This window comes from Melopsittacus undulatus (genome assembly GCF_012275295.1).
Source record: "Melopsittacus undulatus isolate bMelUnd1 chromosome 24 unlocalized genomic scaffold, bMelUnd1.mat.Z SUPER_24_unloc_1, whole genome shotgun sequence".
NCBI classification, from domain to species: domain Eukaryota; kingdom Metazoa; phylum Chordata; class Aves; order Psittaciformes; family Psittaculidae; genus Melopsittacus; species Melopsittacus undulatus.
Window position 1 is genome coordinate 1,091 of NW_022993935.1, and position 16,280 is coordinate 17,370.

Below are 16,280 nucleotides of genomic sequence, written 5' to 3' on the forward strand. Positions count from 1 at the left end.
GGGTCCCCTATAGGTGCAGGGTCCCCTATGGGAGGGGGGTCCCCTATAGATGGGGGGTCCCCCATAGTCACAGTGACCCCGATGTGTGGGGGGGGCTCCCCCAGAGGGGGGGGCGGGGGGGTTTCTATGTGCAGGGGGGTCAAAGCCCCCCCCTCTTCCGGGGGGGTTCCCCAGGGCCCCCCCAGCTCCATGGCCTCGTTCTGGTCCCACTCTTCATCCTCCTCCTCCTCATCCTCCTCCTCCTCCTCTTCCTCTTCCCTATGGATGCACACAGGAAAGGGGGGGTCACAGAAGCCCCTCCCCCCATTGCCCCCCCCCATTGCACCCCAACCCCCCATTGCACCCCAACCCCCCATTGCACCCCAAACTCCCCCATTGCACCCAAACCCCTCCCCCATTGCACCCCAACCCCCTCCCCCATTGCACCCCAACCCCCTCCCCCCATTGCACCCCAAACCCCTCCCCCCATTGCACCCCAACCCCCTCCCCCCATTGCACCCCAAACCCCTCCCCCCATTGCACCCCAAACCCCTCCCCCATTGCACCCCAAACCCCCTCCCCCCATTGCACCCCAAATCCCTCCCATTGCACCCCAAACCCCTCCCCCATTGCACCCCAAACCCCTCCCCCCATTGCACCCCAACCCCCCCATTGCACCCCAAACCCCTCCTCCCATTGCACCCCAAACCCCTCCCCCCATTGCACCCCAAACCCCTCCCCCCATTGCACCCCAAACCTCTCCCATTGCACCCCAAACCTCTCCCATTGCACCCCAACTCCCCCATTGCACCCCAAACCCCTCCCCCCATTGCACCCCAAACCCCTCCCCCATTGCACCCCAAACCCCTCCCCCATTGCACCCCAAACCCCCCATTGCACCCCAAACCCCTCCCCCCATTGCACCCCCCCTCCCTCCCCTCCCCCCCCCACTCACTCGGGGTCCCCTCGCACATACGAGTACCCCACAAACGGCAGCTGCAGCCCCAGGTCTGGGGGGTCCCAGGGCTCCGGGGGGGGGTCCTGGGGGGGGACACAAGGGGGGGGGTCAGATATGGGGGGTAATGGGGGCAATGGGGGGGGGTATGGGGAGGGAATGGGGGGTGTGTCTGTGGCCTATAGGGTGGATGGTGAGACATGGGGTGTATGGGGTGCTCCATAGGGTGTATGTCCCATAGGGTCTATACGGTGCTCCATAGGGGGCCAATAGGGGGGGTTATGGGGGTCACATGGGGGGGGGGAATGGGGGGGTGTCTGTTTCCCATAGGGTGGATGGTGAGCCATGGGGTGTATGGGGTGCTCCATAGGGGGTATGTTCCATAGGGTCTATAGGGTGCTCCACAGGGGTATGTCCCATAGTGTCTATGGGGTGCTCCATAGGGGGTATGTCCCATGGGATGTATGGGGTGGCCCATAGGGGGTATGTCCCATAGGGTCTATAGGGTGCTCCATAGGGAGTATGTCCCATAGGGTCTATATGGTGCTCCATAGGGGTATGTCCCATAGGGTCTATAGGTGCTCCACAGGGGTATGTCCCATAGGGTCTATAGGGTGCCCCATAGGGTCTACAGGGTGCTCCATAGGGCGTATGTCCCATGGGGTCTATAGGGTGATCCACAGTCTCTCTAGGGTGCCCCATAGGCTCTACAGCTGCCCCACAGGCTCTATAGGGTGCCCCATAGGCTCTATAGGCCGCCCCGCCCCGCCCCCCCCCCCCGCGCGCACCCGCTGCACGTGACCCTCCTCCACGAGGTCGAAGTTCGCGGTGTCGTCGGGGCCGCGCGCGCAGGGCTGGAAGGGCGCGCGCGCGCGCCGCAGGTGGCGCCAACGCAGCCCCGCGAACAGCGGCGCGCGCCGGAAGTCCCGCGCGCCCCCGCGGCCCAGGCGCCGCTCTCGCGAGCACAGCAGGGACCGCACGAGAGCGCGCGCGGCACAGGACAGGGACACGCCCCCTTCTGGTGGGGACACGCCCACTTCCTCTGGGGACACGCCCACTTCGGCATCAGAGGACACGCCCCCTTCGGTGCCTATGGACACGCCCACTTCGGATACGCCCCCCTCGGTCGGGGCCACGCCCCCTTCATCCGGGTCATCCGGGAAGTGGAGGTGATCCTGGGGGGGAGGGGGAGGGTCAACAGCGTAGGAAAGCAATTGATCCCTATTGGCCCAATGATCACCATTGATACCCATTGATACCCATTAATCCCCATTGACCCCCATTGATACCCATTGATCCCCATTGTTCTCATTGATCCCCATTGTCCCTATTGCCCCCATTGCCCCCCATTGCCCCCCATTGTTCCCCATTGCCCCATTGTCCCTATTGCCCCCATTGCCCCATTGTCCCCCATTGACCCCATTGCCCCCCATTGTCCCCCATTACCCCATTAACCCCCATTAACCCCATTGTCCCATTGTCCCTATTCCCCCCATTGTCCCTATTGCCCCCATTGCCCCCATTGTCCCTATTGTCCCCATTATCCCCATTGCCCCCCATTGCCCTCATTCCCCCCATTACCCCATATATCCCCATTACCCCCATTACCCCATATACCCCCATTGCCCATCATTGCCCCATTGCCTCCCATTCCCCCCTTTGCCCCCATTGCCCCATAAACCCCCATTACCCCATACACCCCCATTACCCCATATACCCCCATTACCCTATTACCCCATATACCCCCATTACCCCATATACCCCCATTACCCCATATACCCCCATTACCCCATTACCCCATATACCCCCATTGCCCCCATGTCCCCATTGCCCCTCATTGCCCCATTCCCCCATACACCCCCATTACCCCATATACCCCCATTCCCCCATACACCCCCATTACCCCATATACCCCCATTACCCCATACACCCCCATTACCCCCTTGCCCCCATTGCCCCATACACCCCCATTACCCCATATACCCCCATTACCCCATATACCCCCATTACCCCATTACCCCATATACCCCCATTGCCCCCATGTCCCCATTGCCCCTCATTGCCCCATTCCCCCATACACCCCCATTACCCCATATACCCCCATTCCCCCATACACCCCCATTACCCCATACACCCCCATTACCCCATACACCCCCATTACCCCATATACCCCCATTACCCCATACACCCCCATTCCCCCATACACCCCCATTACCCCATATACCCCCATTACCCCATACACCCCCATTGCCCCATACACCCCCATTACCCCATATACCCCCATTACCCCATACACCCCCATTGCCCCATACACCCCCATTACCCCATATACCCCCATTCCCCCCATTACCCCATTACCCCATTACCCCATACCCCCATTACCCCATTACCCCATTACCCCATACCCCCATTACCCCATTACCCCATTACCCCATACACCCCCATTACCCCATTACCCCATTACCCCATACACCCCCATTACCCCATTACCCCATTACCCCATATACCCCCATTACCCCATATACCCCCATTGTCCCTATTGTCCCCATACACCCCCATCCCCCCCCCCCCCCCCCCCCATTCCCGGCACCTGGAAGTGCAGGATCTTGCCGTAGGTCTCCAGGACACTCTCAGCATAGAAGGGAGTCCTGCCGAACAGCATCTCATAGGCCAGTACTCCCAGTGCCCACCAGTCAACCTCAGCCCCATAGCGCAGGCTGGGATCCTCCACTGCCAGCAGCATCTCTGGGGACAGGTAATCCGGGGTGCCCACCGCCACCGACGAGCGCACCTGCGGTATAGGGGGTATGGGGTGTATGGGGTGTGGGGTATGGGGTATGGGATATGGGGTATGGGGTATGGGGTATGGGGTATGGGGTATGGGATATGGGATATGGGGTATGGGGTATGGGGTATGGGGTATGGGGTATGGGGTATGGGGTATGGGGTATGGGATATGGGGTATGGGATATGGGGTATGGGGTATGGGATATGGGGTGTGGGATATGGGGTATGGGGTATGGGATATGGGGTATGGGGTATGGGGTATGGGGTATGGGGTATGGGATATGGGGTGTGGGGTATGGGATATGGGGTATGGGTTATGGGGTATGGGATATGGGGTATGGGGTATGGGGTATGGGGTATGGGATATGGGGTGTGGGGTATGGGATATGGGGTATGGGGTATGGGGTATGGGGTATGGGATATGGGGTATGGGGTATGGGATATGGGATATGGGGTATGGGATATGGGGTATAGGGTATGGTATATGGGGTATAGGATATGGGGTATGGGTATTATGGGATGCGGGTGCAGGCTCTGCCCTCACGGTGCCATCAGGCCCCAGCTTGAGGCAGGAGCCGAAGTCCCCAAGCCGGATGTGACCCCATCGGTCCAGGAGGATGTTGTCGGGTTTGATGTCCCTGGGGGGGAGGAGCCTTTGTCACCCCATAGACCCCATAACCCCCATAGAGCCCCATAGCCCCATAGCCTCCTTATCCCCATAGCGCCCTATAGCGCCCCATATCACCCCATAACACCCCATATCACCCCATAACACCCCATATCACCCCATAACACCCCATAACACCCATAACACCCCATAGCTCCCATAGCACCCCATAACACCCCATAACACCCATAACACCCCATAGCTCCCATAGATGCCCGTATCACCCCATATCACCCCATAACACCCCATATCACCCCATAGCATCCCATAACACCCATAACACCCCATAACTCCCATAGATCCCCATAGCACCCCATATCACCCCATAACACCCCATAGCACCCCATAGCGCCCCATAACACCCATATACCCCCACACCGCGCACTCTGCCGCCCCCTGGCGGCCTCACCGGTGCACGTAGCCATAGCACCCCATAACACCCCATAGCACAATATAGATCACCATAACACCCCATAGCACCCCATAGCAATCCATAACACCCCATAGCACCCCATATCACCCCATAGATCCCCATAGCACCCCATAGAACCCCATAGCACCCCATAGTGTCCCATATCACCCCATAGCACCCCATAGCACCCCATATCCCCATAACACCCCATAGCACCCCATAACACTGCGTAACACCCCATAACACCCCATATCACCCCATAGCACCCCATAGCACCCATAACACCCCACAGTGCCCCATAGCACCCCATAGCACTCCATATCACCCTATTTCACCCCATATCACCCCATACTGCCCCCCAGCGCCCCCTGCCGTCCGCACCGGTGCACGTATCCCATCCGGTGCATGTAGCCATAACACCCCATATCACCCCATAGATCCCCATACAGCCCCATAGCGCCCCCTTGCGCACCGGTGCACGTATCCCATCCGGTGCATGTAGCCATATCACCCCATATCACCCCATAGATCCCCATACAGCCCCATAGCTCCCCATAGCACTCTATACATCCCCATAGCGCCCCCCGGCGGCCGCACCGGTGCACGTATCCCATCCGGTGCACGCTGTCTATGGCCATACAGCCCCATAGCACCCCATAGCACCCTATACAGCCCCATAGCGCCCCCAGCGGCCGCACACACCGGTGCACGTATCCCATCCGGTGCACGCTGTCTATGGCCATACAGCCCCATAGATCCCCATACAGCCCCATAGCTCCCCATAGCTCCCCATACTGCCCCATACCGCCCCCTATCGGCCGCACCGGTGCACGTATCCCATCCGGTGCATGTAGCCATATCACCCCATAGCCCCCCATAGACCCCATAGCTCCCCATAGCACCCCATACTGCCCCATAGCGGCCCCTGCCGTCCGCACCGGTGCACGTATCCCATCCGGTGCACGCTGTCTATGGCCATACAGCCCCATAGATCCCCATAGTTCCCCATAGATCCCATAGCGCCCCCTGCCGTCCGCACCGGTGCACGTATCCCATGCGGTGCATGTAGCCATATCACCCCATAGATCCCCATAGATCCCCATATCACCCCATAGATCCCCATAGCACCCTGTAGACCCTATACATCCCCATAGCGCCCCCCAGCGGCCGCACCGGTGCACGTATCCCATCCGGTGCATGCTGTCTATGGCCATACAGCCCCATAGCTCCCCATAGATCCCCATACAGCCCCATAGCTCCCCATAGATCCCCATAGATCCCCATAGCGCCCCCTGCCGTCCGCACCGGTGCACGTATCCCATCCGGTGCACGCTGTCTATGGGCATACAGCCCCATAGATCCCCATAGATCCCCATAGCTCCCCATACAGCCCCACAGCCCCCCCTATCGGCCGCACACACCGGTGCACGTATCCCATCCGGTGCACGCTGTCTATGGCCATACAGCCCCATAGCTCCCCATAGCTCCCCATAGATCCCCATAGATCCCATAGCGCCCCCTGCCGTCCGCACCGGTGCACGTATCCCATCCGGTGCACGCTGTCTATGGCCATACAGCCCCATAGACCCCATAGATCCCCATACAGCCCCATAGATCCCCATATAACCCCATACAGCCCCATAGATCCCCATACAGCCCCATAGATCCCCATAGATCCCATAGCGCCCCCTGCCGTCCGCACCGGTGCACGTATCCCATCCGGTGCACGCTGTCTATGGCCATACAGCCCCATAGCACCCCATAGATCCCCATACAGCCCCATAGCGCCCCCAGCGGCCGCACCGGTGCACGTATCCCATCCGGTGCACGCTGTCTATGGCCATAGATCCCCATAGATCCCCATACAGCCCCATAGCTCCCCATAGATCCCCATAGCACCCTATAGACCCCATACAGCCCCATAGCGCCCCCTTGCGCACCGGTGCACGTATCCCATCCGGTGCACGCTGTCTATGGCCATACAGCCCCATAGCTCCCCATAGATCCCATAGCGCCCCCAGCGGCCGCACCGGTGCACGTATCCCAGCCGGTGCACGCTGTCTATGGCCATACAGCCCCATAGCTCCCCATATAACCCCATAGATCCCCATAGCACCCCATAGATCCCCATACAGCCCCATAGCGCCCCCAGCGGCCGCACCGGTGCACGTATCCCAGCCGGTGCACGCTGTCTATGGCCATACAGCCCCATAGATCCCCATAGATCCCCATAGCACCCCCACCGGTGCACGTATCCCATCCGGTGCACGCTGTCTATGGCCATACAGCCCCATAGATCCCCATAGCACCCTATAGACCCCATACAGCCCCATAGCGCCCCCTGCCGTCCGCACCGGTGCACGTATCCCATCCTGTGCACGCTGTCTATGGCCATACAGCCCCATAGACCCCATAGATCCCCATAGCACCCCCACCGGTGCACGTATCCCATCCGGTGCACGCTGTCTATGGCCATACAGCCCCATAGATCCCCATAGCACCCTATAGACCCCATACAGCCCCATAGATCCCCATAGCACCCTATAGACCCCATACTGCCCCATAGCGCCCCCTTGCGCACCGGTGCACGTATCCCATCCGGTGCACGCTGTCTATGGCCATACAGCCCCATAGCTCCCCATAGCTCCCCATAGCGCCCCCTGCCGTCCGCACCGGTGCACGTATCCCATGCGGTGCACACTGTCTATGGCCATACAGCCCCATACAGCCCCATAGCGCCCCCTATCGGCCGCACCGGTGCACGTATCCCATCCGGTGCACGCTGTCTATGGCCAGCACCAGCTCCGCCAGGTAGAACCGAACCAGGGGCAGGGGGAGACAGTCCCCGAACTTGGAGAGCAGGGTCAGGAGGTCACCACCCACACAGTATTCCATGACCAGGAACTGGGAACACCGGGAATGACAATGGGATACACAGGGATAGATAGGGATACAGGGAGATGGGATACAGGGAGATGGGGATATGGGATACAGGGATATGGGATATGGGGATACAGGGATATGGGATATGGGGATATGGGGATACAGGGATACAGGGATATGGGACACAGGGATACAGGGATATGGGATACAGGGATATGGGATATGGGGATACAGCGATATGGGATACGGGAATATGGGGATACAGGTATATGGGATATGGGATACAGGGATATAGGATACAGTGATACAGGGATACAGAGATGTGGGATACAGGGATATGGGATACAGGATACAGGGACACAGGAAAGGGATACGGGATACAGGGATACAGGATGTGGGGGGGAAGATGACAGCACAAGGACATGGGCATGGGATAGGGAGGAGGAGATGGGATGGGGACGTGGATATGGGATGGGAATGTGGATGGGATGAGGATGTAGATATGGGATGAGAATGTGGTTATGGGATGGGAATGTGGATATAGGATAGAGATGTGGTTATGGGATGGGGTCATGGATATGGGATCGGGACATGGATAGAGGATGCACAAGGATACAGGGATGGGATAGGGATGAGAAGGGATGGGGACATGGATACGGATGGGGGCATGGGACAAAAGAGAGGGGGATGTGGGGACATAGGGGGTGTGTCCCCATAGGGGTGTCCCTATGGGGCACTGTGACCATAGGGATGTGTTCCCATAGGGGTTATTCCATAGGGCTCTGTTCCTATAGGGTTATTCCATAGGGCTCTGTTCCTATAGGGTTATTCCATAGGGATGTGTTCCCATAGGGGTTATTCCATAGGGATCTGTTCCCATAGGAGCTATTCCATAGGGATCAGTTCCTATAGGGGTTATTCCACAGGGCTCTGTTCCCATAGGGGTTATTCCATGGGATCTGTTCCCATAGGGTTATTCCATAGGATCTATTCCCATAGGGTTATTCCATAGGGATCTATTCCTATAGGGCTATTCCATAGGGATCTGTTCCCATAGGGGCTATTCCATAGGACTCTGTTCCTATAGGGTTATTCCATAGGGATCTATTCCCATAGGGTTATTCCATAGGATCTATTCCCATAGGGTTATTCGATAGGGATCTATTCCTATAGGGTTATTCCATAGGGATCTATTCCCATAGGAGCTATTCCATAGGATCTATTCCCATAGGGTTATTGCATAGGGATCTGTTCCCATAGGATCTGTTCCCATAGGGTTATTCCATAGGGATCAGTTCCTATAGGGTTATTCCATAGGGTCTGTTCCCATAGGGTTATTCCATAGGGATCTATTCCCATAGGGGTTATTCCATAGGGTTATTCCATAGGGTCTGTCCCTCACCAGACACTGGGGGTCCTGGAAGGCAAAGTGCAGCCGAGTGATCCAGCGTCTGTCCCCATGGACCAGAACATCCCGTTCCTCCCGGAAACAGGAGACCTGGATATGGGATATGGGATATGGGATATGGGGTATGGGATATGGGGTATGGGGTATGGGATATGGGGTATGGGATATGGGATATGGGATATGGGGTATGGGATATGGGATATGGGGTATGGGGTATGGGATATGGGATATGGGGTATGGGATATGGGATATGGGGTATGGGGTATGGGGTATGGGGTATGGGATATGGGATATGGGGTATGGGGTATGGGATATGGGATATGGGGTATGGGATATGGGATATGGGGTATGGGGTATGGGATATGGGGTATGGGATATGGGGTATGGGATATGGGGTATGGGATGTATGGGGTACAGGTTATTATGGGATGTATGGTGTACAGGTTATTATGGGATGTATGGTGTATAGGTTTTTATGGGATATGGGGTATGGTGTACAGGTTATTATGGGATGTATGGGGTACAGGTTATTATGGGATGTATGGGGTACAGGTTATTATGGGATGTATGGTATATAGGTTATTATGGGATGTATGGTATATAGGTTATTATGGGATGTATGGTGTACAAGTTATTATGGGATGTATGGTGTACAGGTTATTATGGGATGTATGGTGTACAGGTTATTATGGGATATGGTGTACAGGTTATTATGGGATGTATGGTGTACAGGTTATTATGGGATGTATGTTGTACAGGTTATTATGGGATGTATGGTGTATAGGTTATTATGGGATGTATGTTGTACAGGTTATTATGGGATGTATGGTATATAGGTTATTATGGGATGTATGGTATATAGGTTATTATGGGATGTATGGGGTACAGGTTATTATGGGATGTATGGTGTACAGGTTATTATGGGATGTATGGGGTACAGGTTATTATGGGATGTATAGGGTACAGGTTATTATGGGATGTATGGTGTACAGGTTATTATGGGATGTATAGGGTACAGGTTATTATGGGATGTATGGTATATAGGTTATTATGGGATGTATGGGGTACAGGTTATTATGGGATGTATGGTGTACAGGTTATTATGGGATGTATGGTATATAGGTTATTATGGGATGTATGGTGTATAGGTTATTATGGGATGTATGGTATATAGGTTATTATGGGATGTATGGTATATAGGTTATTATGGGATGTATGGTGTACAGGTTATTATGGGATGTATGGTATATAGGTTATTATGGGATGTATGGTATATAGGTTATTATGGGATGTATGGTATATAGGTTATTATGGGATGTATGGTGTACAGGTTATTATGGGATGTATGGGGTACAGGTTATTATGGGATGTATGGTGTACAGGTTATTATGGGATGTATGGTGTACAGGTTATTATGGGATGTATGGTATATAGGTTATTATGGGATGTATGGTGTATAGGTTATTATGGGATGTATGGTATATAGGTTATTATGGGATGTATGGTATATAGGTTATTATGGGATGTATGGTGTACAGGTTATTATGGGATGTATGGTATATAGGTTATTATGGGATGTATGGTGTATAGGTTATTATGGGATGTATGGTATATAGGTTATTATGGGATGTATGGTGTACAGGTTATTATGGGATGTATGGGGTACAGGTTATTATGGGATGTATGGTGTACAGGTTATTATGGGATGTATGGTGTACAGGTTATTATGGGATGTATGGTATATAGGTTATTATGGGATGTATGGTGTATAGGTTATTATGGGATGTATGGTGTACAGGTTATTATGGGATGTATGGTGTACAGGTTATTATGGGATGTATGGTATATAGGTTATTATGGGATGTATGGTGTATAGGTTATTATGGGATGTATGGTATATAGGTTATTATGGGATGTATGGTATATAGGTTATTATGGGATGTATGGTGTACAGGTTATTATGGGATGTATGGTATATAGGTTATTATGGGATGTATGGTGTATAGGTTATTATGGGATGTATGGTGTACAGGTTATTATGGGATGTATGGTGTACAGGTTATTATGGGATGTATGGGGTACAGGTTATTATGGGATGTATGGTGTACAGGTTATTATGGGATGTATGGTGTACAGGTTATTATGGGATGTATGGTATATAGGTTATTATGGGATGTATGGTGTATAGGTTATTATGGGATGTATGGTGTACAGGTTATTATGGGATGTATGGTGTACAGGTTATTATGGGATGTATGGTATATAGGTTATTATGGGATGTATGGTGTACAGGTTATTATGGGATGTATGGGGTACAGGTTATTATGGGATGTATGGTATATAGGTTATTATGGGATGTATGGTGTACAGGTTATTATGGGATGTATGGTATATAGGTTATTATGGGATGTATGGGGTACAGGTTATTATGGGATGTATGGTATATAGGTTATTATGGGATGTATGGTGTACAGGTTATTATGGGATGTATGGGGTACAGGTTATTATGGGATGTATGGTATATAGGTTATTATGGGATGTATGGTGTATAGGTTATTATGGGATGTATGGGGTACAGGTTATTATGGGATGTATGGTATATAGGTTATTATGGGATGTATGGTGTACAGGTTATTATGGGATGTATGGTATATAGGTTATTATGGGATGTATGGTGTATAGGTTATTATGGGATGTATGGGGTACAGGTTATTATGGGATGTATGGTATATAGGTTATTATGGGATGTATGGTATATAGGTTATTATGGGATGTATGGTATATAGGTTATTATGGGATGTATGGTGTACAGGTTATTATGGGATGTATGGTATATAGGTTATTATGGGATGTATGGTATATAGGTTATTATGGGATGTATGGTATATAGGTTATTATGGGATGTATGGTATATAGGTTATTATGGGATGCTGTCTCGCACCTCCCCCCTCTGCACCAGGTCTCGTTTGTTCATTATCTTCATGGCAAAAACCTCTCCCGATTCCTTCATCTTCACCACGGCCACCTGGGGTCAGCGCGGGGTCAGACACGTGACCCCCATAACCCCGCCTACCGTCGTTAACCACGCCCCCTCCAATAACCCCGCCCCTCACCTTAACCCCGCCCCTTAACATGAGCCCCTCCCCTTATCTGCCCCCCCCCTTAACCGCAGCCCTCCCATTAGCTCCTGTTCCTACCCTTAACCACGCCCCCTCCACTTAACCACGCCCCTTCCCTTTAACCACGCCCCCTCCATTAACCACGCCCCCTCTTCCCTTTCCCCTCCGCATAGCTGTGCTTCTCCATTAACCCCTCCCCTTAACCCCGCCCTCCTTAACCACGCCCCTTCCATTGACTCCGCCCCCTTAACGTCGCCCCTCCCATTAAGTCCCCCCCCCTTAACTGCAGCCCTATTAGGCCCATATCCCACCCTTAACCACGCCCCCTTCCCTTAACCACGCCCCTTAACCACGCCCCCTCCACATAACCACGCCCCCTTAACCACGCCCCCTCCGTTAACCCCTCCACTTAAACCCCGCCCCTCCCGTTAAGCCCTCCCATAACCCCGCCCCCACCCGCTAACCCCGCCCCTCCTGTTAGCTCCGCCCCCTCTCGTTAGCCCCGCCCCCTCCCGTTAGCCCCGCCCCCTCCCGTTAACCCCAACTCCTTTAGTTAGCCCCGCCCCCTCTCGTTAGCCCCGGCCCCTCCCGTTAGCCCCGCCCCCCGTTAGCCCCGCCCCCTCACCTCGCTGAACGCCCCTCGTCCAATCACCTTCAAGATCTCGAAGTCAGATCTCTGCAGCTGCAGCTCCTGCAGCTGAGCGGCCCAAGGCTCCGCTATGGGGCAAGGGGGGGGGGGGTCAGCCCCATAGGAGACAATGGGGATCCCATATGGGGCAATGGGGGGGGGGTCAGGGGGTCAGCCCCATAGGAGACAATGGGGATCCCATATGGGGCAATGGGGGGGGGGTCAGGGGGTCAGCCCCATAGGAGACAATGGGGATCCCATATGGGGCAATGGGGGGGGGGTCGGGGGGGTCAGCCCCATAGGAGACAATGGGGATCCCATATGGGGCAATGGGGAGGGGGGTCAGCCCCATAGGAGACAATGGGGATCCCATATGGGGCAATGGGGAGGGGGGTCAGCCCCATAGGAACCAATGGGGATCCCATATGGGGCAATGGGGGGGGGCACAGACCCATAGGAATCAATGGGGATCCCATATGGGGCAATGGGGGGGGCACAACCCCCATAGGAATCAATGGGGATCCCATATAGGGCAATGGGGGGGGAGGTCAGGGGGGGGAACAGCCCCATAGGAGACAATGGGGATCCCATATGGGGCAATGGGGGGGACACAACCCCCATAGGATCCAATGGGGATCCCCTATGGGGCAATGGGGGGGGGGGGAGGTCGGGGGGGGGCACAGCCCCATAGGAACCAATGGGGATCCCATATGGGGCAATGGGGGGGGAGAGCCCACATAGGAACCAATGGGGATCCCCTATGGGGCAATGGGGGGGGGGGGTCAGGGGGGGTCAGCCCCATAGGAGACAATGGGGATCCCATATGGGGCAATTGGGGGGGGCACTGCCCCCATAGGAACCAATGGGGATCCCCTATGGGGCAATGGGGGGGGGGGGGTCAGGGGGGGTCAGCCCCATAGGAGACAATGGGGATCCCATATGGGGCAATTGGGGGGGGGCACTGCCCCCATAGGAACCAATGGGGATCCCCTATGGGGCAATGGGGGGGTCAGCCCATTGGAACCAATGGGGAACCCATATGGGGCAATGGGGGGGGGGGGTCAGCCCCATAGGAACCAATGGGGATCCCCTATGGGGCAATGGGGGGGGGCACAGCCCCATAGGAGACAATGGGGATTCCCTATGGGGCAATGGGGAGGGCACAACACCCATAGGGGACAATGGGGATCCGCTATGGGGCAATGGGGGGGGGGGTCAGGGGGTCAGCCCCATAGAAGACAATGGGGATCCCCTATGGGGCAATGGGGGGAGGTCAGGGGGGTCAGCCCCATAGGAGACAATGTGGATACTCTATAGGGCAATGGGGGGGGCACAACACCCATAGGAACCAATGGGGATCCCCTATGGGGCAATGGGGGGGGCACAACACCCATAGGAACCAATGGGGATCCCCTATGGGGAATTGGTGGGGCACAACCCCTATAGGATCCAATGGGGACCCCCTATGGGACAATGGGGGGGGCACAGCCCCATAGGAACCAATGGGGACCCCCTATGGGGCAATGGGGGGGGCACAACCCCCATAGGAGCCAATGGGGATCCCCTATGAGGCAATGGGGGGGGCACAACCCCCATAGGACCCAATGGGATCCCCTATAGGGCAATGTGGGGGCACAACCCCCATAGGAGCCAATGGGGATCCCCTATAGGGCAATGTGGGGGCACAACCCCCATAGGATCCAATGGGATCCCCTATGGGGCAATGGGGGGGGCACAACCCCCATAGGACCCAATGGGATCCCCTATAGGGCACTGGGGGGGACACAACCCCCATAGGATCCAATGGGATCCCCTATAGGGCACTGGGGGGGGACACAGCCCCCATAGGATCCAATGGGATCCCCTATAGGGCCATGGGGGGTGCGGGGGGGGGCAGCCGCTCTCCCTCAGCCCATTTATGGCCGTGCCACGATCGCTGCCCGGGGGGGGGGGGACGGTCCCGTTGTGCCCACATAAGGAGCTGATCTGCGGCCCCCCCATGGACATGGAGCCCCCCCCGATCCATAGGGATTAATGGGGGGGGGGGGGGATTGGGACCCCCCTCCTGGATCCCCCCCCCTATCCCTGTCCTGGACCCCCCTTATCCCATTCCTAACCCCCCCCCTTATCCCGTTCCTGGTTCCCCCTTATCCCGTTCCTGTATCCCCCTTATCCCGTTGTTGGTTCCCCCCTTATCCCATTCCTTGACCCCCCTTATCCCGATCCTGTATCCCCCTTATCCCGTTCTTGGATCCCCCTTATCCCATTCCTTGACCCCCTTATCCCGTTCCTGTATCCCCCTTATCCCATTCCTGGTTCCCCCTTATCCCATTCCCGTATCCCCCTTATCCCGTTCCTATATCCCCCTTATCCCATTCCCCACTCACCCCATTTGAGGAATTCCCGGACGTGCCTCTCGCTGTCCGCGTCCCGATCCCATTCCCGGTGTTCCCGTTCCCGGTGCTCCCGTTCCCTTTGCTCCCGGTGCTCCCGGTCCCGTTCCCGGTATTCCCGATCGGATTCCCGATATTCCCGTTCGCATTCCCGGTATTCCCGATCGCATTCCCGATATTCCCGATCGCATTCCCGATATTCCCGATCACATTCCCGATGTTCCCGATCGATTTCCCGTTCGCGTTCCCGTTGTTCCCGATCGGATTCCCGTTGTTCACGGTCCCATTCCCGGTCCCATTCCCGTTGTTCCCTATCCCATTCCCGGTCCCATTCCCGTTGCCCTCTGCGCAGGCGCCGTCGCAGCCCCCCCACCACCCCCAGCAGCAGCTCCAGCAGCGCCCCCAGCCCCGGAGCCCCCCCCCCCCCCCAGCGCTGCCGTCCGGAGCCTGTCCCTGCGCCCTGGGGGCGCCGCCATGGCTGGGAACGGGAACGGGAACGGGAATGGGACCGCCCACTGGGGGGGGGGAACGGGGGGGGGGGACACGGGACGGGACACGGGACGGGAATGGGGTTGGAACGGGATTGGGATCGGGATGGGGAATGGAATTGGGATTGGGAACGGGAACGGGAATGGGGGCGGGGCACAACACCGGGGGGGGGCACGGGACACGGGACGGGAATGGGAATGGAATGGGATCGGGATTGAGACGGGATCGGGAATGGGATTGGGATGGGATTGGGAACGGGATGGGACTGGGATTGGGAACGGGAACAGGATTGAGAATGGGATTGGGATTGGGAACAGGATCAGGATTCGGATTGGGATTGGGAACGGGAACGAGAACGGGATTGGGAACGGGGTTGGGGTTGGGATTGGGAACGGTATTGGATGGGGGGAGGGGATGGGAACGGGAATGGGAATGGGATTGGGAACAGGATTGGGATTGGGAATGGGATCGGGATTGAGAACAGGAACAGGATGGGATTGGGATTGAGAACGGGATTGGGAATGGGATTGGGAACAGGAATGGGAACGGGATCAGGATTG

General features: G+C 55.8%; 1 protein-coding gene and 1 long non-coding RNA gene across 2 annotated transcripts; both read right to left on the reverse strand.

Annotated features, from left to right (window-relative positions):
• Window positions 1-235: 235 nt before the first annotated feature.
• On the reverse strand, window positions 236-1,823 carry LOC117438074 (uncharacterized). Its single transcript, XR_004550636.1, has 3 exons — window positions 1,723-1,823; window positions 935-1,020; window positions 236-258 (listed from the first exon to the last, which is right to left on the reverse strand). It is a non-coding gene; the product is annotated as an uncharacterized lncRNA (long non-coding RNA).
• Window positions 1,824-1,827: 4 nt separating this feature from the next.
• Window positions 1,828-15,537, reverse strand: LOC117438081 (myotonin-protein kinase-like; the record flags this gene model as incomplete). The annotated part of the gene is made up of 8 exons (XM_034073490.1): window positions 15,226-15,537; window positions 12,836-12,927; window positions 12,033-12,116; window positions 9,086-9,181; window positions 7,556-7,704; window positions 4,266-4,359; window positions 3,525-3,725; window positions 1,828-2,109 (listed from the first exon to the last, which is right to left on the reverse strand). Coding segments are annotated over exons 3-8 (891 nt in total), but the record flags the coding sequence as incomplete, so codon positions are not given.
• Between the last annotated feature and the right edge of the window lie 743 nt (window positions 15,538-16,280).